Source organism: Squalius cephalus (assembly GCF_949319135.1).
Source record: "Squalius cephalus genome assembly, chromosome: 17".
Classification (NCBI taxonomy): domain Eukaryota; kingdom Metazoa; phylum Chordata; class Actinopteri; order Cypriniformes; family Leuciscidae; genus Squalius; species Squalius cephalus.
Genome location: NC_137138.1, coordinates 15,146,958 through 15,171,846, shown reverse-complemented (window position 1 = coordinate 15,171,846; position 24,889 = coordinate 15,146,958). Strand labels below are relative to the sequence as shown.

Here is a 24,889-nt window from a genome sequence, read left to right as displayed (position 1 = left end):
ACAGACAGTGAGCGATCCTGTGTTTCTCCACTAATCCTGTCCTTTCATCTCTCACATAGTACCGTGCCGAACACTTGACAACTGCATCATGGCTTGTGAATCAAACTGAGTCAGATCACTGCTCTTAATTTTTGACTTCTGGGCATGGGCAGTTGTGTTATTTAATCTAAAAGTGAAGTGTGTAGCGTTAAAATACAAGGAAAGTATAAATAAGCCACACACGCACACCCTGTCTCCATCCATCAGGCCGAGCTGCACCTTCATCTAGTGCTGCTAGCTCATTTCTGAAGGCTCTAACAAGGCTATCATTCTCCAAGCAGAGGCTGAGAGGACCATGCAATAAAAATACGTGGACAGACTTGAAAATCCCAAATAAAATCCATCATTGCTGCTCACCTGCATTAGGTATGTGTTGTATGCTGGGACTAGCATGGGATACTGGTTTATAGGTCACCAGCATGGTAAGCACAATACCAGCTCTAACTAGCATAGACCAGCCTAGACCAACAAGGATATTTTGTGTTTTTCACACTTGACAGTTGACCCACTAAATGTTTTGTTTTGAATGTCATTGTGCTGGTTACAGGCTTGTGAACCATACAGAATTCCAATTTGACTCCTGAATTTGCATTGAATTTGAATTGTAGCCAACAGGATGCAGTATTGCAGTTTAAATGTTAGAATGTAGAATTACAATAAATTGAATTTCAAAGAAATTCATATACACCATTCAAAATTCTGGTTTGGATTATGCTAGTCTTTTTAGCAGGTCTTCACACACTTCTGATCTCTGTAGTGTGTGTAGGTGGCGTGGCGTCTTTGTAGCGGAGTTAAATGATCCAGTACAAACTCGCTTCTCTTTGTATGTGTGGGTATGTGTGAGTGTAAAGTCTACATTTCTACATTCTGTTGGGAAAACAGTCATGCCGTGTGAGACATATGTCATACACTCACTCTGCATGCTGACAGAGGGACTAGGAATGATGCAAGCACATTTCTGTATGTGTGCTTGTGTTGTGTGAGAGCCTCTGCTCTTGATAATAATGCAATGGTTGCATTTATGGTTGCTGTGATAGTTTATCTGAAACAATTAACTGGAACATTTGTGCTTTCTAGTTGTGTTTGTTTGTGTGTGTGTGTGTGTGTGTGTGTGTGTGTGTGTGTGGGTGGGTGGGTGGTTCAGTTATACCCTACGTTATGCAGACAAAATGCCCCCACAAAGATGACAATATCCAAAATCCTTGTCCCCATAAAACCCAAAAACCCAACGTGTGTGTGTGTGTGTGTGGTAGTGCATTTGTTACGTGTGTGACAGTTTAATAGCTCCTACAGTCCTGATTCATGACAGGGCACATTTGGGAGTCAGTCATTCAATGTCAAGACAGAACAGGACAGTGTCCACAATTTTTCCTCATCTCTGCAACACATATTATGACTCATACTAGAAGTGGATTCTGCAATTTCAGCACATTCTTGCCGGTTTAACTAATATTCCTTGCAACGCCCTATGCATTGAAACATATTAGTATTTAAAATGTATCATATTTCTTAGGTAATGTAGCAGCTATATCTGGTAACTAGATATAGCTGGTGTGGTTGCAGGTTTATGTACTTGCAGGGAAACAACATCAAGACATTCAATATGTGTTAAGCATCATTTAAAGCAATCATATACTTTTATAGCAATTTTGTTTCCCCGAAGAGCACTTGTTATGCTAGTAAAAAAATTTTTTTCATGGCCATTTTCCCCGGTCTCCTACCCTTAGATCTCCTACCCTACCTACTGTACCTTTAACTTTGCATGTAATATTTAAATCTTCTACTTTTAAGCATAAATTTGACTAAATTTAGTGAGGTATTTTATTGATTTATCATAAATATAATTTTTATATGATTTTTTAAATATATATTATTTTAATTATTTTAATTTATTTTAAAAACAAATTAGTCATTTTCAATAAATGTTTTATCAAATAAATATAATATTTAATGAAACAAGACACAAATAACTTTTTTTTTTTTTTTTCTAAGAAGATTGATCTTTTTATGCCATTATTCAAGTGGGCCTATGTTGTCTAGTTTTTGATGGGACTGAATGTCCCAGTATTCAATATAGGGGATCATAAATAGTCACCTGTAAAAGAAAACAGAAGCCAGTAAAATTGTAAAACAATGTCATACATGACAATATGGTGGATTTTTGTGATGAGATGCTTCACTCGTTCGTCCCTTATTTATGTGCCAGTGTGAGGCACATCCCAACCCATACGTTCACACACTCATCCTTTCCCCTCACCATAAACGTCAAACAAGGCCGCAGAAATGACTTGCACAAAAGAAAGATAAAATTGACATTGCCTTGAGATGTTGCTGCCATTAGACTCTTAGAACGGCTCATATGTCCTCTGGATGTTTTTATTTTCATGAATTCGTGCCACTCAGAGACTCTCTGTGGTGAAATGGCCTTTCAGGGCATAAAGGAGCTCCAAAGAGAGTGACAAAAAAGGCAAATACTTCATGCTTTGAAATGGAGAAACTGTTTGCAACTGAGCCTATTTGTGCTCTGAACAGGATGTGGTACAAAGGTCTACTGATCTAAAAAACTGAATTTTTGGTTTAAAATAATTTAGATGAATTTTCATGAATCATTTATTCTGAAAGTGTTTTTCAGGACTACCTTGAGCCATGTTGTGTCTTTTGTGCTATGTAGACAAGTGCAGCAGTCCTGAGAGAGTTATTTAACAGGATTTATGTTTATTTAGATATTTATCAACATATTTATCGCATAGAGTTTTACATATTGGGGAGAGCAGGTTGAGTGTTCACTTGGGGATGTTGACACAAGATCTGTGTCGAGTGAATAAGGTTTTGAGCCAAAACTACAATTACACAAATTGTGTGTTTGCTCTAGCAGTGGCTTTGTTGGTTTCAAATAACTGATTTGTGACTAAAAGTACAATATCACATTTTTGTGAAAGCTGTTTGGTGAACACAGTAGAACAGTTCAAAAGTTTGAGGTTGGTAAGATTTTTAAATGTTTCTTATGCTCACTTATTTGATCAAAAACAAAGTAAACTAAAAACAGTGATATTGTAAAATGTTATTACAATTTAGAATAACTATTTTCAATTTTAATTTATTTTGAAATGTCATTTTTTCCTGTGATGGTACAGTAATTACTTCAGTCTTCAGTGTCATATGACCCTTCAGAAAACATTCTAATTTGCTGATTTGGTGCTAAAGAAACATTTCTTATTATCAGCGATGAAAATGGTTGTGCTGCTTAATGTTTTTGTGGAAAACTGTGATACATTTTATTTTCAGGATTCTTTGATGAATAGAAAGTATAAAAGATATTTATCCTTCTGTTACATTATAAATGCCTTTAATGTCACTTTTGATCAATTTAATGCATCGTTGCTGAATAAAAGTGTGAATTTCTTTCAAAACAAATCTTGCTGATCCCAAACTTTTGGTCATGAGGGTTCTTTCTTTCATCTTTAATATTGGAAATGTCACCCATTTGTATAGTAGTTCATCTATAAACCGGAGTCTGGTCTCTAAGCATCACCCCTATAATCTCCATCCATTCTGCATACTATTGTCTAGTATGCTTTTATTGTCTGCTTTAGTTTGTGCAGGTGTGTGTGTCGCTGCCTTCCTGGTCCTGTGGAGAGGGATTGGCCCCGGGGGAAGGAGGCGGAGTCACTGGCCATGTGTCTTACATGCGATTCGCTGACACTTAGACTCTACATCTCTCCTTCTCTTGTTCTCACTCAGTCTAGTTTTAGCTCCCTATTTTCCTTTCTCCCTCATTCTCTTTTAATCACTCATTTTCTCTCCTGCGTCAATGTGCATGAGAAGCAAAACACACACACACAAAGAGATGACAAGATTATAATGAGAATGCTGCATGGGAAATTAGGCATTAATAGTGTGATTATGTGCATAAGGATTTCGCGTGAGTGATGAGATGTACGTTCATAGCCAGAACTAATAATCTGGAATAAAACAGAGGTGGACGTCAGCACAATAACGGTGATGTAATTAGGAGACTCTGAGGGGCTCTACCCAGCGTGCTTTGCAGTCAGGCCTTCTGCAGTCCTCATGAATATTGAAGAAGAAGCGCTGGGCGCTGCAATGTGTTGTGACTGAGAAGATCTGCAGCTCCTGTAAGAGGACAGAGGGAAAGAGAGAATGAAATGGAGATGCTTGACAGAAGAGGGAGTGCACTGAGAGTAGAGGATGATAGAAATAAAAAGGAGTGATCTGTTGAATGGAGGGATGGGATCTGAATACAATTGGTGTTTTTTATTATTGTGTTACTAAACAGATACTTACAACTCTCAATTCTGACTGGAATTGGTTGTCATCCATAAAAGCCTATTATTATTAAACACATCCAAATATCAACAAGCTAATGGTTATTACATTATTGTGCAATATTTGAAAACAGTCATTCATTATTTTAACGAAGTCCCCAATATTTCCTATGTTTACTAAAGTAATATATATATATATATAGTTGCAGCAAAAATATAAGACACCAATGTTCAATAAGTGCAGTATTGTTATTATTATAAACATTTATTGAACATTGATTTCTTATCATATTGCTATTATATATATATACATTGTTATTATGGTCATTATTAATATTAATGGTAATAATGATACCAACAATATTATTGTTATAAATGTAATCATTTATTAAATATTGGTATCATATTGCTGTTGCCACTTTTTTTTAATAAATAAAAAGCAATAAGCAACTATTAATTTACTAAACTGAACAAATTGGTGATTTTAAAATGAAAACATGAATAACTGACCCTGTATTAAAATAATTTATCATTGTGGTCTGACTGTCAACTTTCTGACATTTGGATGTGCGATTGCTTTCACCAAATTTAGAAATGGACATCCAGATCATCTTTCAGTGTGAGCAATAGTGTAGTCATTACCTGGAACTGAGATCTGTGTCCAAGTTTCTTTGTGTTGGTTTTTGTCTGTATCTCTGTGTTTTAGTAATTTATGTCTGGGGATAAATCTAAGAGAAAGTCTGTTTTGTTTTTAATGGATTGCAGACACAGCAGCCTGACATACACATCAATATTTCAGTGGTTCCATTTTAGCAGGGTAAAAGGAAACAGGAAGTTGCTTATACTGATGCAGGTTATCATTAGCTCCTAAAGGGTTTAATTTTCTTACATCCTAAATGAGAGTATGAGAAATACCAGTCTTGATTTCAATGGCTGAATTGTTTCATTTAAGAATCATTGTGATTCTTAAATAATTCAAGAATGAATCCACAAATGATTGTCTTGTTTTAGAGACATGAAAGCGGCTCTTGATGGAGTAATTTATACAAGATGCTGAGGCTACACAAGAGTATGAGTTCCAAGAAATAATACAAGCACACGAAACAAGAATACACACAATTATGAACACTGAGTGTCTATCAATATTTGATCAACTCCCACTTAAGCGTAGCCTTTGGTCTGTTTATTGATTTTGCATTCTCTAGGTCACGACTGGATCTGTTTGGCTGCAAGTGTTTTCAGGGAGATTGTTGTGAATGAAGAACAAGAAACACGGCCATGTTTTCCAAAAGCTGTTTTGTGATAAACAGGCAACATGCCCCTGTTAATGTGTACAGTCTGTTATGTAAAGTAAGTATTATTGCCACAATACCAAAATTTCAGTAGTCTATACCAAAATAAATAATATTTCTTGATTCCATAGCAAAAACTATCTATGGTACAGACTTTTAAACTTTGAAACAACTAATAACAACTTAAAATTCAGTTTGTTCACCACGCAAAACTGTCAGAAGACTTTTTTTTTTTTTTTTTTTGAGCTTGAGGGCCCCAATTCACTTCCATTATATTGAAAAAAGCAATCAGAATAGTCTTCAAAAATTCATCTTTTTAATTTACAATACACAATCTCAATTCACCTTTTTAATTTTTGATACCGTTAATTAATATTTAAAATATTATATTTTAGTAATCTATTTTTTATATAGTTTTTATAGTTACAGGTATATAGTTTTTTAAATAGTTTATTCTAGTTTATTTTTCACCTTTTCCCACCCACAGAGGAGTGAAAGTGAGTAAATGATAACATCATTTTAATTTTTGGGTGAACTGCCCCTTTAAGAGATGAACAGCGTTAAAAACTGTAAAATTATAAAACTGTAATTCCAACTATTTATTTAGAATCTGCTCTACTTGGCCTGTTATGGATTTTAGCATTGTCATAGTCATGCTAGCCGATAATAATAGTGTGCAGTAATTATAGATCTTTATTTATAGATCTGCAGAACGCTGTGACCTTCTAGGATTGTTTTACTAGGCTTTATATTTCTGCTTCCTGACGTTGCGTGTATAAAGTGGCTGCTACACTGGCACTGCCTGACCATTCGATCAAACCAAAGGTATTGAGATCTAACATTTTGTGTGTTTATTTAAGTGTGCAACTGTGCGTAAAAGTCACAGTTGCATGTGTTGAGTGTGTGTTATAAATGGCTACCCTAGCACCACTATGTAGGTTTCTCTTTCTGTAGAAGTGGGTCTCAAAGCAAACCCTGGAGGGTTCTTTACTGCGATTCATCATTCTCAGCCCACTGGTGTCGAGCTCCAAATGACGTCTTTGTCACTATTTTTAGCGAGTGTGTGAGAATGTAAAGGTGTGTATGTGAGAAGCCAGACAGGTTGTAGAATGTGACCGTGACCCTTTTCTATTCATTGGTTATATATCCCTCATAATTACACTGGCAGATGATGTCATCACTTAACTTTCCGAACTGCATGTTAATCTGAATCTGCCCTCGTGATACATGAGGGATTATGCAAAATTAATTAATTAACTGATCTTGTACTTCACATAGATGGGAAATGTGACGTTACACTGACAGTTGCCAAGAGGAACTCAATTCTGTGTGTGTGTGTCTGGGTTTTGCTCGCCTCTCCTTCACAATAGAGTCGTCTGGATTTTGTCCTCTGAGGCTTTAGCTAGGCCTAGCGCTTAATTGCTTTGTCATTAGTGAATAAGGAAATCTCACAAGTTCATTTGGTGTTTGTTTCAGGAGTTCGAAACAGCTAACCAAAGCGTACTTAACGGAAAAGTTAGCTCTGGGTGGTAAACACCTTCAAACGACCATTAGTCTATTTGGTAATATTGAAGCGATGTATAAAGTATTCCTCATGCAGAAGTCACTTTCAGACCAAGCAGCTTTATGTTGGTGAACTCGATGAATCCACCTGACCAACTTGAACCACCTGTTGTGAAATCTGCATGGCGAAATCTTTTGCAAAATTCCCATTCTCATGGATTCCTATTGAAATGATTGGTATATTGATATTGATATATATATATAATATAGTTTACTGCATTGGAATAACCACCCAGGCATCATATATTTGTTTTTTACTGGATATTTGTTATTGAATTTTGTTATTTAGGTCACATAATTTGTCTTGCTCTTTGTGCCTTCATATGCTCAGAGTCAACGTGGTCCCTGCATCAGTAGTTGTCACACTCGTAGTCGTATGCTTTTGAGAATGTTGAAAATGATGTCATCGTTCTCCTAGCAATTGCTAAGCAACCAGTCTTGGAGTGCGCCAAGAGCTGGAATCCCTTTAATGCGACTGGGTTTCTGCATTCATCCTCTCAAGACTGAAACGAAAATGTGACGTTGTTGTGTAATTCTCCCTCTTTTATCCCTGGGCCTTTGCAAAGGTCAATAGCCAGTTTCTTGTTATAGCACAGTTTTGTGTTGCATTCAAAAAGACTGAAAGCATTTAAGAAAAATATAAACATTTTCAGATGCTGATAGTCATACTTGAAGTTTAAAGGGATAATTCGGCCAAAAATGATATTTAACCCATGATTTACTCACCCTCAAGCCGTTCGAGATGCATATGTCAATCATTTTTCAGACGAACACATTTTCAGTTATTTTAGAAAATGTCTTAGATCTTTCAGTGGTTATAATGTGAAGATATGGGGTCCACCTCCTTCAAGTCCCAAAATGTGCATGCATCCTTCACAAAAGTAATCCATCCGGCTCCGGGGGGATAAACGAAGGCCTTCTGAGGGTAATCCGTGCGGTTTTGTCGTAAAAATATACATATTTAAAACTTTATAAATGAAAATATCTTGCTTCCGGCAACGGTCGACGCGCGTTCACGGGAGATGGATGCCGGTGTATGACGTAGGACGTAGCGTAGGAAGCGTCATGACGTAGAACGAAGTATAGCTAAATCAAACGCTACGTCCTACGTCATACGCCGGCATCCATCTCCCGTGAACGCGCGTTTTTTACGACAAAACCGCACGGATTACCCTCAGAAGGCCTTAGTTTATCCCCCTGGAGCCGGATGGATTACTTTTGTGAAGGATGCATGCACATTTTGGGACTTGAAGGAGGTGGACCCCATAACTTCACATTATAACCACTGAAAGATCTAAGACATTTTCTAAAATAACTGAAAATGTGTTCGTCTGAAAAAAGATTGACATATGCATCTCGAACGGCTTGAGGGTGAGTAAATCATGGGTTAAATATCCTTTTTGGCCAAACTATCCCTTTAACATTACTCGCTTAATGGAGCACCGCTTCATGATCTATTTGTGTTACCATTGCTTCCACAGTTTCAGTGTTTTCACCTGCCCATATGTGTCCATGTGTGTGTCTGTGTATTAACATGCTCTGTCTTTGTGGTGTTGGTGTCTTCTAGGCTCATGTGGTTCAGCGCTGGCTTATGCATCAGGACAGTAGTTTGAGTGGAGAGGGTTCGTCGGAGACTCAAGGTGGAAAATGGCACTTTGATGGAAGAGTAAATATCTTAGTACTGCCTCTCAACACTTCCCTCTTTCTGGAAGATTTTGTGTGTTGGTGTGGCTTCTTTAACGTTTCTGTCTGTGGTTCTCTTGTGGTTGTGTTGCTGGTGGAAGTTCCTGTGTTTGAATGTCGTGACGTGGCTAATAACTTTAGTTAGCTCCGCTGGTGTTCCTGTAGTGTCTCTTTACCTTCTCTTATTCTAAATGGCTCTTATTGTGTTTTGTGTATGACTATTCATATTGCTAACATGAGATTCTGTGGGTGTGATTAAGTGGTTGATTGTTTCTTTAGGTGTGTGTTTTTTTTTTGTGTGTTTTGTGTATCAGATGGTTTTTGCGGTAAAAGCTTGCACAGAGATTGCCCTCCTGCTGTTTCTTCTGATTGCTGATATCTGTCAGAATGTCACTTACGCTATCAACAGATGTACTATAGAGATTACAGTGGGATAATGTGGACTAATGTAGACTTGTCAATAACAATGAGCCATTACACAAATACATGAAAGCATGCAAACTGATATATACATTTTTATTCAAACATATTATGTAAATTCACCAAGCTGTGGCAACTGTGTAAAAAAAAAAAAAAAAAAAATCAACCCGCTAAAATTGAAACCTTAAGTTTAATTGCTGCCTTAATTTTTTAAGGACAAAGATTTTGTTATAAAAATATTAAATGTAATATAATATCAAATTAATGTGTGTTTGTGTATATACATTACCATTGAAAACTTTGTGGTCAGAAAGATTTTTTTTAAAGAAATTAATACTTTTATTCAGCAAGGATGCATTAAATTGATCAAAAGTTAAATTAAAGACATTTAAAACATTCAAAAGATTTCTATGTCATATAAATACTGTTCTTTTGAACTTTCCATTCATCAAATAATAATGAAAAAAAGAATTGATCGCGGTTTCCAAATTATTATTTTTTTGCAACACAACTGTTTAACATTAATAATAAAAAGAAATGTCTCTTGAGCATCAAATCAGCATATTAGATAATGTGACACTGAAGACTGGAGTAATTGCTTTTCCATCACATGAATGAATTGCATTTTAAAATAAAATAGTAATTTTAATAATAGTTCACAATATTGCTGTTTCTACTGTATTTCAAATAAATGCAGCCTTGGTGAGCATAAGAGACATTCAAAAACATTTTTAAAAAATCGCACTGCCCCCAGACTTTTGAACGGGAGTGTGTGTGTGTGTGTGTGTGTGTGTGTGTGTGTGTGTGTGTATCACATATAAACACTGGCCATTCTCTAAGTAATTGCTTTGTTAACTCGTTTACCAGGTACTAAAATATATTCTAAATATAAAACTATAAAAATATATTCACATTGTCAAGCTTGAAGAAGGCTGTGTCATGATCATGGGTGCCAGTTTCATGCTAATGACAATTTGGTGCCAAGTCAATGACAAGATCAACCAGCATGTCCTTTTCAATATACCTTAAAGACAAGTCAATCCATCAAAATTATGTTTGAAGTGAATATTCATTTTTCAGGAAGAAAATGACCCAAAACACATCTCAAAGTTGTTCAAGAACTATCAAATAAGTAAGGTGAATAAGAATCAACTCTATACCATAAAACAATAGCTGCTTTTCCAACGTCTAAGTTCTAAGAACGGTTAGGAACGGTTCCAGTTATATTTGTTATAGCTGCCAATTTCTCTTTAGCCCAGTCACTATTTACATCTCATATTGTATGTAAACTCTTGCTTTACCAAGGCAACGACTGACGCATTTGTATTACATTTCAAAGAGCTCTGTTATCAGCCCCACAGTGGAAAATGAAACCATATCAGTATTGGCTGGGCCAGATCGGCACAGAATGGAAAGGTTAAGCAATAAGACCGGTTTGTCCCGACGGTGAAAAAGCGGCTAATGTGTGAGCAAGTGCTCTGGGAATTGCTACAGGATCAGAAAGGCCATACAGACAGTTTCCAGCTCAAATATGTTAACCGAATGCTGTTGAAAAATATGAACCAAAAAACCTGTTTGTTTGTATTTGTGTGAAACCGAAGAAAACATCCATATGAGTATCAGTATGGATGGGTTAAAGAATATGCGAATCACATTCTGCAGGCTGATTGTGGATAATGATCGCTAAAGAATGGCTTTTCAAGAAGAAGGAAATACATTTTTGTCCCAAAATGAAATTAGATTCTGAAGTGATTCAGCAATTGTTTTCAGTAAGATATGATGGAGCACACTCACACTATTACTGCACAGTCATGTTGACGGATACGTTTTTGCTATGCTGTCACGTGAAGACTTTAAAATGACGTCTTCCACCTCAGTGACTCAGTATTCCATCCACAATTTGATTGGGATGGGAGGGGGGACTGGCCTGTCAATCATCCCTACTAAATAACAGAGCAGAGACGATCTACAGTATCTAGACTGCAGAGTATCTGACAAATCAATTCAAGGACTCAATAAAACTGTGACCACATCAGAGCAAATTGCATTAGTCATCGCATGGAAAACCACAAAATATCACTCATGGATTTTTATATAGAGCAGCAGGATAAAGTCATGTTCTTGAAATATTGCAGTGCAGATGGGAATCTGAAAAGCTGTCTGTTCTGGACCCGTTAGCAACACTACAGGAGGGAGAGAGAAAGACGAAAGGAAGGGTTGGATACAGGTATGAAGGCTGTCAGCTATTCCACTGAGAAAAGTACAGCCATAGACAGACAGACACTTTTTAAAAATAATTTATTATTATTATTTAGTGATATTTAAAGCTGATTTCTGGGCCACTAGCATCACCAAATGGAATTACAAAAATTATGGCTGTTTTCACATTTGTTCTTGGTTAGTTCTGCCCTGGTTGATTTAAAAATAATAATAATAATAATAATTTGTTACATTTATATAGTGCTTTTCTCGGCACTCAAAACATTTTACATAGAACGGGGGAATCTCCAAAACCACCACCAATGTGCAGCATCCACCTAGATGATGCGACGGAAGCCAAATTGCACCAGAACGCCCACCACACACCAGCTTATTGGTGGAGAGGAGACGGAGTGATGAAGCCAATCAGTATAGGGATTATTAGGAGGCCACGATGATGGACAGAGGCCAATGGGCAATTTTGCCCAGGATGCCGGGGTTACACCCCTACTCTATTTGCGAAGGACATCCTGGGATTTTTAATGACCACAGAGAGTCAAGACCTCGGTTTAACGTCTCATCCGAAGGACGGTGCTCTTTGACAGTATAGTGTCCCCATCACTATAGAGGGTATGTGCATGACGTCACCATCAGCCGGAGTGACTGCAGTTACGCCCACCGAGTGGCAAAAAGACTGAGCGTCAGCATTTGTTTTCAGCGTGAATGCCTTGAAAAACACACAAACACATCTAAAATGGGAAAGAGCTTTGCGATTGATTCTACAACTAGATTTGGCAAGAAATATGAGGTATATTTTTACAGACTGCCGAAAGCTACAGAACAGAGAAGCAAATGAATCGCTGCAATTCATAGAAACAACTGGACTCCAGGCAGAGAAAGGTGGATTTGCAGTTAGCATTGTCAGTGTCAATATGCTGAATTTAGGGGTAAAATCATATCCTATATATTGTATTGTTATATATTGTATTGACAATTCATCAATTACATATTTACCATCATATATTTTGCATAATTGGATGTTTTTAAATAAACACTGACAAAAAACTATACAAATTTTAGGGCTGGACGATATGATGATATATATAACATTGATATAAGTGAGCACCCGGATTTAGACCTATATATATTGTTTTTATATAAAGCGTTCATAGGCAAATTTGCTTTATGCGTCGAAATCAGGCACATATAAATGTCAGGAAACATGATTCCTGGTTGCATGTCAATATCCATGGATCATTGGATCTTTGGTGAGTTGTAAGGAACACTTTATAGAGTCCAACCTTTAGTTTAAACTGATAATCGTTTGTTTTACTTGCGTTTTCGCAGTTTCCCCTATCAAATCCAGTAACGCAGCAGGCTCTTTTGCCACTTAGTCTGGCAAGGGGACGTGTTCCAGCGGGAAAGTGACGTCAAAGCATACCCTCTATCTGGGGCGTTTGGACCCATACAGACCACAGGGTGAGACCCATGCTGGCCTCACTAACACCTCTTCCAGCAGTAAATTGGTTTTCCCAGGAGGTATCCCATCCAGATACTGACCAGGCTCAGTCCTGCTTAGCTTCAGTGGGCAAGCAGTCTTGGGCTACTGGGTGATATGGCTGTTGATTTAATGTTACTATGATGGGATGGTCGAGATGTTGAAATGTTTTGATTGCTCACAGCACACTTTGCCAAGGAAAAAACAAATTGCTTACTTTGTTTCTACAAAATAAGCTTCTGATATGTCTTTAGGAGCAAAACCATCCCTGAATATAACATCACACTTGATAACTTTGGAAAATTTGATGATTTAAAAAACTAATTCCGTTCCTGTTGGGTCGCTGTTATGTGGCCCTTGAGCCAGTTGAAACCAGATACTCAACACAACTCAGAATGAATCTCTAATTAGTGCTGTACGTCAGACTGTATCACTGATGTTTTATTAAGTGCTAAATATCCAGAACCCTTGTGCAAAATAATTGTTATAACAATTTAACAATCCCTTTTCCTATTCAGAATTGCATTTATTTTTCCTTTCTTCTCTCTCTTATCTCCTCTCTCTCCCTCAGGCGGATACAACAACTAGTTTTCTCCGTGCTGCACGCTCAGGTAATCTGGAAAAAGCTCTGGACCATATCAAAAATGGAATAGACATCAACATAGCCAATCAGGTGAGAGAAAAATCCATCCTGCAATATCAAGCTTTCAAGCATGTGCGTGAGTGTATGTGTACAGTATGTGTAAGTATTACCCTTAGGGTTTAAATGTTTAAAATGATTGGTAACACTGTACAATTAAGGTATCATTTGGTAACATTAGTTAATAAAAATGTTCATGTTAGTTTACAGTGCATGTTTACAAATGCAGTAGAAGTATTGTTCATTGTTCATGATAACTAATGTTAAAGCCCCCCTGCAGTCAATCATTTTATCTTTTAAACTCATCTTTGATAATCACAATGACATATTTAAATGTTTTTTTTTCCCTGTGAAAATAATTTCTTCATGCCTTAAAATAGTTTGAATGCAACTCTACACCCTTGCTACATTTAGCATATGTAGGTCCATGAATATGCAAATTAATCCACTCCTCAACTCACTCACACCAGTTTCCCAATCCACTTGTTCAACTGTAGTATACACTACACAATGGCAAGTGGAAATATTGGTTTAAATCAGCCATATATGTTTGAACCAGAAAGTGATTCAGAAGAAGAAGAAAAAGAGTGAATTATCAGGCCCAGTTCTAGTATGGATGCTAAACACCCTCAAATTGCCCTCTAAGCACCCTCAGTTTATACTGTAATAGTATCATAAAACAGATTTGGTAAACACTCCGGTGCATATTTGTGTTCTGGAGAGCGTCAAATGTTTATATTTACAATATAGTTTTGCAGCGGTGAGCAATGTATCCAATTCACTGACATGTTTGTTGATCTCTTGAACGTAGTGGCCAATCAGAGGTGTTTAAATTAGTCAGAATCCACTCACTAGTCAAAACGCCAGAGTTTTTGTTCACGCTGAGTTCTGCACGCTCGCAAATACTGTCATTAACAAAGGGTAGACACATTGTTGTAAGATATTCATTGTGCATAGACAACTTTATTGATTATAATGGAACTTTTAGTGAGATTGCAAACTAAGATGAGTGACAGCTTTTAGTGATTGTAAAGGGTGTGCTCTTTGCACACTTTCTATGCTATATATAATTCATTCAAAATTTGAATAAAAGTTGACACATAAAGGTAATTGATATGATTAGCCTTTGGCTTGACTACGTTATCAATCAGCTAATAATGTGTTGCTAATGTTACACAAATCATGTTCCCGTTCGCCATCTCAGAGTCAGACAGCTGCCTTCTAAAAATCTGCATTAGAAATAATGATAGGAAAAGCCCCGCCCACACATTTACGGGATTGGTCACAAGTTTGTGACGTAGAAATAAGGAGCGGTTTCAAAACGCGTTTTTGAGACTGTCTTTGGTTCACTGCAGTTTTAAGAAGAAAATATTCAGCAATGGTGTTGACTGATACATTTTCACAAGGTTTGTCTTAAAGCATATTAAAAACACCACATAGCCTTTCAAAAGACTTTTTAAAAGATTTTCAATACAGTGGGTCTCATAACAAATGAGACCTTATTGTAAAGTGTTACTATTATTACAGATATGAATGGTATTTCCAATCATGGAATTTGTTAAGAAAATTTTTAAATTTTCAATTCTGTGATCTATAAAACACTTAAAAGAATCCTTTAGATTTATTTTGGAGTAAAAACCACCTAACAACCACACAAAACACCCTAGCAACTCCATAGCAACATGCTTGAAATATATAAGAGCAGTTTAGCAACTGCATGACAACAGCAGTCTCACATCCACGCCTTGAAAGCCCAAAGTAACTTTGAAGCCCATTAATAGTACTGGCTAAATTCAGAAATGGCTATTTAGAGCTATAAATTCATCATATTGTAGATTAGGATCCACATCTGTGTGTGCGTGTTTGTGTTTGCTTGTGCCAGTTTGTGTTTTGGAGTCTGTATTAACCCCCCAATGCTCCTGTGGTCGGACAGTACAGCTGTGTTTACAGTGTCAATGCAGAACTGTGTTCAATGCCCTAATCAGTAAATTGCCATAATTAATCATGCCAGCATGTCTTCCTCCTCTAACCCCCTCACCGGTCATGCTTTTGCAAGCACTTGCATCATAACACTTGCTTACCTGCTTTAAATAGCATATTGTGATATTTGCAGAAGAGCTATGTTTGGTTCTCAGAGACGGGTTAGTGAATGGACCTGAGTAGTTGGCTGGCTTCCCGCATTGAAAAGCTCTGAAAACGAACGCCCACTCTGTATGCCTGCATCCTGAACTCTCTCTCTCTCTCTTTCTCTCTCGCACACACACACACACACGTTGACTACTACACCACCTTATAACATCATTCACCGACAGGATTCCTTCGGGAACCTGTCACGGCCTACAATATGCAACCTAGACTAAATTTCAATGCGTCTTGGAGAATTTTATAGTTACGTGTTTGGATAAACTGAAGTACACTTCCCGTTTGTGATGCTGATATCAGAGCGTGAATGTCTCTATCCTGTCGCAACACATTCTGTGAGGAGCTTAGACTGTTTTTGACAGTGAGGCGGCTAATGCTTTGGGACTTGAGAAAATTCTGAAAATCAGCGAAACCGTATTTTAAAGGGGTGATGAACTGAGAAATCAAAATTTCCTTGAGCTTTTGACATATAAGAGATCATCATACTATAATAATATCCTGTAAGTTTCAGAACTGAAAACTTCCTTGTTAGTCCAATAAAAGCTTTTATAGACATCAGGCTCAGCAAACGACTCGTTTTTCAAAGTGGGGAACTATGACGTCAAAGAGGATAAAACACCGCCTCCACAAAAGAAGATCAACGCCTACTTCAACACGGCCTGTTTAGCCCCGCCCACCGATTCGCCCAAACATGCTAAATATAGGACGACATGATAATTGCTAAACCGGATCAAGCTACTTCCAAGCAATAAACATGCTGTTTACTAAATATTGTGCCTGTTTGTGGAAGAAGACAGTCTGCATAAGCTTCCTTCGGATTCCAGCATGGTTAAACTTTATTAAATCAATCAATCACAATTTCCCGACACGGATCTGTCAGCAACATGCAAGTAACCATGTGTATTCTAATGCCTGATCTGCGATCAGTGATTTCGGTGTAATTATTCAAGTTCAGATATTTCTCTTAAAATCGTTCAATAGGCTACTGTTTATGCATCAGTGACTAAACGATCAACTTCACATAATTTCTCGTAGTATTATGAAAATAATCTTCTTTAAACTGTTATTAAATTATATACAGAAAGCGATCAAAGAACGATCCCTTTCGCCCAAGCTGTCAATCAAACAGCACAGCGCGAGCCGCGAGAGCTTATCTGGACACTTACTAAACTCGTGATGAAATAATGACACTGTTACACTACACAACGAAGCTCTTACTGTGTATTCACATCGTGTTTACATTGTGATTTGGAGTAAGCATTTGTGAGAGTGCAAAAATTGCTTTGCAATGATAAGATCTTTATTCACGCGATCAACAGACTGTCTGTCATCTGCTCAGTGCTCATCATGCTGCAACCTTTCATGTGATGGAATAAATTTAAATATAATGCTTTAAACGATACTTTTCAGGATTTGTTAATCTCGATAGCTGTAATAGTAAAAACGTAGTAAAAGTTTTCGAGAGAGTCGTAATACTAGCTATTTCCAACGCATTCTCATCCCCAAATCGTCACTTTCAAACATTCTTCAATATCCGACGCACAAAGCACCCTTTAGCGTCCATATGAGACGCTTCGGTTATGGGTAGGTTTAGGTCTGTGGTAGGGTTATGCGTCTCATATGGACGCTAAAGGGTGCTTTGTGCGTCAGATATTGAAGAAATTTTGAAAGCGTCAGTATATGACGACTTGGGATGAGAACGGGCTGCTATTTCATATGCAAGCATGTCAGCCAATCACAGCAGTGGGCGTTTGGACTGCAGTCTCACAGCAGACACGCCCCTTAAAACTGAGCGTTCAAATCTGAAGCTGAAATCAGGCTTGGAAAAATGGTTTTTATTTATAAATTATGACAATTTTTGATGTAAAAATCATACTAACATTATAAGGGCACCACAGGAAACATTATAAAATAATAAAACAATCCAGTTCATGACCCCTTTAAAGCTCAGAGCGTGTGATTAATTTCCACCTCAGCTTAAAGAGATTGAGTATTGTCAATTGATGATCTTGTCATAGTGTAATTTGTCTTTATTTTATAGGTGATAAACTAACGGCTGTAAATAGCCTTAATGTTATTAACCATTTTATCTATTAACATCTAATGATTATATAGCCAAAAATAATCTAAGAATCAGAAAAAATTGTCCATATGGACCAAAGTTTTATGTATTTTATTTTATTTTATTTTATTTTATTTTCATTTCATTCTTTTATTTTATTTATTTTTGAAAAGCCATTTGAATTCTAGCTACATAGCCAGATAGGACGTTCAAGAACTGAAGCACAATACATTTTCTTATACAATAGTTTGTAAAAAATAAAAAAAAACAGTGAAAATTAAGCCATTATTCACTTACAATCTTGACATCTATTCTTGTGCACTAATCTTGTGGAATAAAAGTGTCTACCAAATGCATAAATTTAAGTTGTAATGTTCTAAAGTTTGAGATCAGTAAGAGAGTTTGAGATCTCGTCTCTTATTCCCACCAAGACTGCATTTATTTGACATTTATAAAACAGAAATATTGTGAACTACTATTATAATGTAAAAAATAACTCTTTTCTATTTTAATACATTTTAAAATGTAATTTATATGTAGAAAAATGAAAGATCCAGTGTTGCCGATCTATGCACGTATAACAATACTGTTGAGGTCACACAAACACTGTGATATTCCCTAAAACATCATGAAGCACGTCTAGAGAATATTAATGCCAAGTGGGCACGTGTGGCAGTTTTCATCAGCGCTCCTCCCCACCGTCTGCAAGCACCCCTCCTTCTCCATTCTGTCTTCCTCTCCTCTGCGCATGCACTGTGCAGCTGCAGTAGGAGCTCATTAGAGATGAGTGACACTGCAGTATGAAGGGGATTCCAGTCAGACTAGCAGAGCAGAGCCCCCCTATGGCCAAATCTGGCTACACACCTAGCGTCCCTTCAAAAGCACACACTGTACCATTTGCTGTTCTCCGATCAGCCTTTACCTCGCCCGGCCTTTTTGTCGGTTTCCTCCACCGTTCTATTTCCAAGCCCTGTTTAGCTTCACAGATCTGTAGATTTCTCAGTCAGTGCTTCACTGTGTTATTTTTAGGCTGCCCTCCTCTCAGTGAGTAATTTGACAGGTAGACGGGGAGAGATAAAGAGATAGACTTGAGATGTGTCAGGGTGGTTTTTTTTTTGTTGTTGTTTTTTTTAGACTGACTTTTTCAGCACCTAATGTTTTCTCTTGTATTCACAGAATGGGCTTAACGGGTTGCATTTGGCCTCCAAAGAAGGTCATGTTAAGATGGTGCTGGAGCTGCTGCACAATGGCATTGACCTGGAGACTAACACAAAGGTAAATCTACTTTCTTCAGTCAGTCAGGCTTCCTCTGGCAAATGACACACTGTCCACTATGTACTCAACCCCGTGCAGTGTATCAATTTTATATTTATATTCTTTCAGTCTGATAGCCCCTCCCCCTTTGTTATGTAATTAAAGCTGTGACAGTTTGAGTGCATGAAGTGTCCAATTTTCCACACTTCGTTTTTTTTTTTTTTTTGGTTAATTAAGTGCATCATCCGGGTATGTAAAGTGTACTTTTCTAATTTTCAGTGTCAACACACTACTTACATTATTTATACTACAAAATGTTATAGAATAGTGCAAATTAAGTATGCAAATTGGGACGCACCTTACTGTACATTCTGATTGGCTGAGTTGCTACAGTAAGTCATTAAAAAACAGTCATTAGCCTACAATTAAGGCTAATGAACTCTTACCTGGTGGAATAAATATTTATTCTGAATATTTCTTTTAATAAATAACTACTTATTGAACATTGACATTTATCATATTGTATATTTAATAAAGACAAGTACTTATTTGTAGCATTTTACAAATTTGTGCATTTAAAATGAGCAGTTTCTGTAGTTTCTGTAGCAGTTTCAAAAATATTGATGTCTCAACTTTCTTTCATATTTGTTTTGTTCAATAAAATATTCTGGAGAATGAGAAAGTCCCTCCCACTGACTAACCGACTAACAATAGCAAGTAGCAAATAATAATACTTTTATTAAATAAATATTTATAATAAATCATAATGCAGTTTATTTCTATAGCACCTTTCACATAAAATGTGGGTAAAAGTGCTTCACAGGTCAAAATTCTATATAAGACATTTTAGATGAAAAAAGACAGCATTAAAATAAATAAATTTTAAGATAAAAACAATAACGTGCAACATGGGCAAAAATATAAGCAAAATATATATATTTTTTATTTGTCTGAAAAGTCTTTCTCTTTATTATATTTACATGACTATTATTTTTGCAGAAAGGGAATACCGCCCTTCATATTGCTGCTCTGGCCGGTCAAGAGAAAGTGGTTGCAGAACTGATAAATTATGGTGCCAACGTCAATGCCCAGTCTCAGGTTGGTCTGAGCCTCAAGACATGAATCAACAAACATAGAATTGTGTTGATGAAAAGCTCATTTATTTGTTCTTTGTTGTTATTTTGTGTTTTGCAGAAAGGCTTCAGTCCCCTGTACATGGCAGCACAGGAGAACCACTTGGAAGTGGTGAAATATCTACTTGAACATGGAGCCAATCAGAGTCTTCCAACCGAGGTGAGCGACACTTTGAAATCAAACTCAGCAGAAATAAAACCCAAATGAACCTACAACTTTCGATTTCATCCCCCAGGATGGCTTTACTCCTTTGGCGGTAGCTCTTCAGCAGGGTCACGAGAACGTGGTGGCCCTCCTTATAAACTACGGCACCAAGGGCAAAGTGCGTCTGCCGGCCCTGCACATCGCGGCACGCAACGACGACACGCGCACTGCTGCCGTACTGCTGCAGAACGACCCAAACCCAGACGTCCTCAGCAAAGTATGTGTGTTTGTACACATCTGAAAGGTTTTATCTCACCACGAGCGGGATTACGCATCATGACTCACTGAGCTCAGTGCAGCCGCTCTTGGCTTGTAATTGCAGAGATGACTATGTGACAAGATAAACAGTACTGAGTTTGTTTAAAAATCTGTCAGCGTAGGTGTTACTGTTTTATACATATACTGAATCAATGAAATGTTACACTCTTTTCCCGTAGACCGGCTTTACTCCCCTCCACATCGCAGCCCATTATGAGAATCTAAGTGTCGCACAGCTTTTGTTAAACAGAGGAGCCAATGTGAACTTCACGCCGAAGGTCAGTTCAACTCTCACGTTAAATGCCGGTTCCTGCTACATAAAATAATTTTATTTTAATTTGAATTTGAATTTTTACACATTTTCTCTTGAAGAATGGCATTACACCAATACATATAGCTTCCAGGAGGGGGAATGTGATTATGGTGCGACTTCTGTTGGACAGAGGAGCTCAGATAGATGCCAAGACAAAGGTACAGTATCCATCGGGGATGTGCAAAATATTTTCATAATCGTATAGTCTGCAGTTTGCAGTGTTGTTATTGTTAACTAAAACTTAAAATATTTTAATGTCATTTTCATTAATTGAAATGAAGCTTAAGTTGAAGTTGAAGTACTAAAATTACAAAAAGCTAAAAGTGAAAGTTAAATAGAAATTAATAAATATTAATGAATATATAAATAGAAATTTATTGACGAGATTTAATAGAAAAAGATATAGATTTTTGAGATATAGAAAAGATTTAAATGAAACAAAAATAAAAGCTAATTCAAATATAAAAATAGTTTTAATACTATATATATAGAGAGAGAGAGAGAGAGAGAGAGAGAGAGGCAAGAATAAAACAGAGCGTCTCAATATGTGTTTGTAATAATAATAATAATAAAGGATATACCTTTTATTCATAAAATGCAGCAGTGCTTAACAGGTCAGAATATAGACCTGGATTTCTTTCTTTACAAAAAAACAAAATGAGATGGATTAAACATTGCACAGTTAGATTTGGTATAATCTAAATAGACTAGTCGGTTGGTTTGATGACTAACTGACTAGTCGATCCTCCTATATCCAGCCGTAATCACATCTCACAGTGACATTATTTACTGGCTGAGATGAAGAATCACACTGCTGAGACTGCTGAATCCGACTTATTTAATTCTAGCTCATGGAGAATGACCTAGTTTACTTCCTCATGGGAAAAACAGGTATTTTCTCTTTGTGACAACTTGCTTTTTTAATGGTATACTTTAATTTTTATCATGAATAAGGACAGAAAATGCAGCCCATGTAGGATACATTAAAACATGGCTGGTAAATTTCCAGAAATGCTTATTCTTTGCGTTATCTGCAGGATGAGCTGACGCCACTGCATTGTGCAGCCAGGAACGGTCATGTACGTGTGGTGGAGATTCTGCTAGACCAGGGCGCTCCCATTCAGGCCAAGACCAAGGTGGCCAAACTATATTACTAAGATGCGCCATACTGTATCATACGTAGCTTTATTGATGGTGTAATCATGCTGATCAGTTGATAATAATGTGTTCCCCCTTGCAGAATGGTCTATCTCCCATCCACATGGCAGCGCAGGGCGATCACATGGACTGCGTGAGGCAGCTGCTGCAATACAACGCAGAGATCGATGACATCACCCTCGACCACCTGACCCCGCTGCATGTTGCAGCACACTGTGGGCACCACCGCATGGTCAAGGTGCTGTTGGACAAGGGGGCAAAAGCTAATGCACGCGCGCTGGTAAGTGCATCTGTCTTTTTCTCTTCTTTCTGCTTTTTCACATTAAAAGCACCTCATAGACATAAAAAACATTCAAAACTTGATTTTCACCGCAGGGGGACTTTAAAAGTGTACAGCTGTACACTGTGAATATATTAGTTGATTTTTTTGGTGTATCTTTTTAGAATGGATTCACTCCATTGCACATTGCCTGCAAGAAGAACCACATGCGGTCCATGGACCTTCTGCTGAAGCACTCAGCATCTCTGGAGGCCGTGACTGAGGTCAGATTACTCTCCGGCTGTCACTTTGATGGATAACCTCTATTCGCTTTGCACCATCTACTCCTTTATCTTGACCCTTGTAGAAAATAGAAAGACTATGAAGGAATGAGCAATATTCACGATCCACGATCACTGTGGGACAAGAGTATATTAACATTATACACTAAAGTTCAAAAGTTTGGGGTAAATGTACATTTTAGAATTTAGAAATTAATAGAACTGTATTCAGCAAGGGCATATTAAATTGAAAAGTGGCAGTTAAAACATTAATAATGTTACAAAACATTTGTATTTCAAATAAATGCTGTTTATAAGCTCTCTGTTTATCAAAGAATCCTGAAATATTGAGCAGCTGTTTTCAACATTTAAATAAATAAAAATGTTTCTTGAGCACAAAATCAGCATATTAGAATGATTTCTGAAGGATCATGTGACACTGAAGACTGGAGCAATGGCTACTGAAAATTTTGCTTTGCCATCACAGGAATAAATTACATTTTGAAATATAGTAAAATAAGAAACAGTTATTTTAAATTTAAAAAAAAACTTTCAATTGAATGACAGAACCCTTAAACACATTTAAAGTCTTTGCAAAATGCATGTTCTTGTCTCTTAGTCGGGTCTGACCCCACTTCATGTGGCTGCATTCATGGGGCATCTCAACATAGTGAAGAGTCTTCTTCAGAGAGGAGCTTCACCCAACGCTTCTAATGTGGTAAGAACGGTGTATTTGTTTAGTACCTCAGATATACTGAGAAATCGAATCCCCAAGGCACGGCTATTCTGCTTTACAAACTGGCTAATGTCTTTAGCAGCAATAGTGGCAGTAAACACAGTTTTCTTTTCAGAACTAAGTGTTTGTGACTGTATTAAAATGTGCCATTGTAGAAAGTGGAGACCCCTTTGCACATGGCTGCCAGAGCGGGGCACTGTGAGGTGGCTCAGTTCCTGTTACAGAACAATGCACAGGTGGATGCCAAAGCGAAGGTATGCCAATCATACAAGCTGTTTTATCTTCTTTTTGTTTTAAAAAATCTCACGTTGCCTCTATCTCCCTCTTTCCTTTCACAGGATGATCAAACCCCCTTGCACTGTGCTGCTCGAATGGGACATAAGGAGTTGGTGAAGCTGCTCTTGGAACATAAGGCCAATCCAGACTCGGCCACCACGGCAGGCCACACCCCTTTGCACATCGCTGCCCGCGAGGGACACGCCCAAACCACACGCATCCTGCTCGACGGGAATGCCCAACAAACCAAAATGACCAAGGTTCTCTCCTCTCAATTAACCCTTTGCTAAACCCCGCCTTAAAGTCGGCATGAAACGGAAGTTGCAATAGTCTTTTCTTCCCTATTGTGATGTATATCTGTGTGAAACAGCTTCTCAAACAAGACATGTAAAATGTAGGGCGGGACTTCATTTTATGTATTGATTGGATTGCTGGATCGTTATGGTTTGCTATTGATGTAGTCTCATGTGAGTGACAGGTTGTCCCGCCCTCTAAAGTTATTAGAGAAGAGGTGAGATTTCGTTGCAAGAGTGAGGGGAAGTTATTTTGATTAAAGATTCCGAGGGCACGTGAATTAAAATAAAATAAAATAATGATGTGGACGGAAAAATTGTTAGCAAAATAATGCAAAAAATAATTGTTCATTTTGATTTCACGGCGACTTTAAAATGCTACCGACCAATCATACATTAGAAACTCTTGGTGTCCGTTGAAGTCTTGTGTGTTTTATAGAAATTATTCAAAAATATGGTAGCAACAGTAACACTGGGTGGAGCCTAACAAAGGATAATTTATGACAATAAAATATGCACATCTGCACCTGCATTCTCAGTATGTTTATCTGCGTTTTCTTACAGAAAGGATTTACCCCTCTTCATGTAGCATGTAAATATGGGAAAGTGGATGTGGCGGAGCTGCTTTTGGAAAGAGGGGCCAATCCCAATGCAGCCGGAAAGGTAATTCATCAAGACGAACATCTGACATCTCAGTACTCGTCTTCTAATATCAGATGACAGTCAGCGGTAGCTGACTGAGGCCATGTGCTTCCTCTCTCCCCTCTCAGAATGGCTTGACCCCTCTGCACGTGGCCGTCCATCACAACAACCTTGATGTTGTCAAGCTGCTGGTCAGCAAGGGCGGCTCTCCACACAGCACGGCGAGAGTAAGATACACATATACACCTTACTCTTAGAAG

At 37.5% G+C, this 24,889-nt stretch overlaps 1 protein-coding gene across 2 annotated transcripts in view; it reads left to right on the top strand.

Annotated features, from left to right (window-relative positions):
- The window catches only part of ank1b (ankyrin 1, erythrocytic b), a 79,548-nt gene that overhangs the window by 20,085 nt on the left and 34,574 nt on the right, over positions 1–24,889 (top strand). For both annotated transcript variants that reach the window (XM_079898552.1, XM_079898551.1), the window contains exons 4-18: positions 13,549–13,650; positions 18,998–19,096; positions 20,075–20,173; positions 20,270–20,368; positions 20,445–20,630; positions 20,851–20,949; positions 21,044–21,142; positions 22,022–22,120; positions 22,225–22,422; positions 22,587–22,685; positions 23,302–23,400; positions 23,574–23,672; positions 23,757–23,954; positions 24,552–24,650; positions 24,758–24,856. In XM_079898552.1, coding sequence (XP_079754678.1) covers positions 13,549–13,650; positions 18,998–19,096; positions 20,075–20,173; positions 20,270–20,368; positions 20,445–20,630; positions 20,851–20,949; positions 21,044–21,142; positions 22,022–22,120; positions 22,225–22,422; positions 22,587–22,685; positions 23,302–23,400; positions 23,574–23,672; positions 23,757–23,954; positions 24,552–24,650; positions 24,758–24,856 — 1,773 coding nt within the window. The remainder of the gene's footprint in view (positions 1–13,548; positions 13,651–18,997; positions 19,097–20,074; positions 20,174–20,269; positions 20,369–20,444; positions 20,631–20,850; positions 20,950–21,043; positions 21,143–22,021; positions 22,121–22,224; positions 22,423–22,586; positions 22,686–23,301; positions 23,401–23,573; positions 23,673–23,756; positions 23,955–24,551; positions 24,651–24,757; positions 24,857–24,889) is intronic.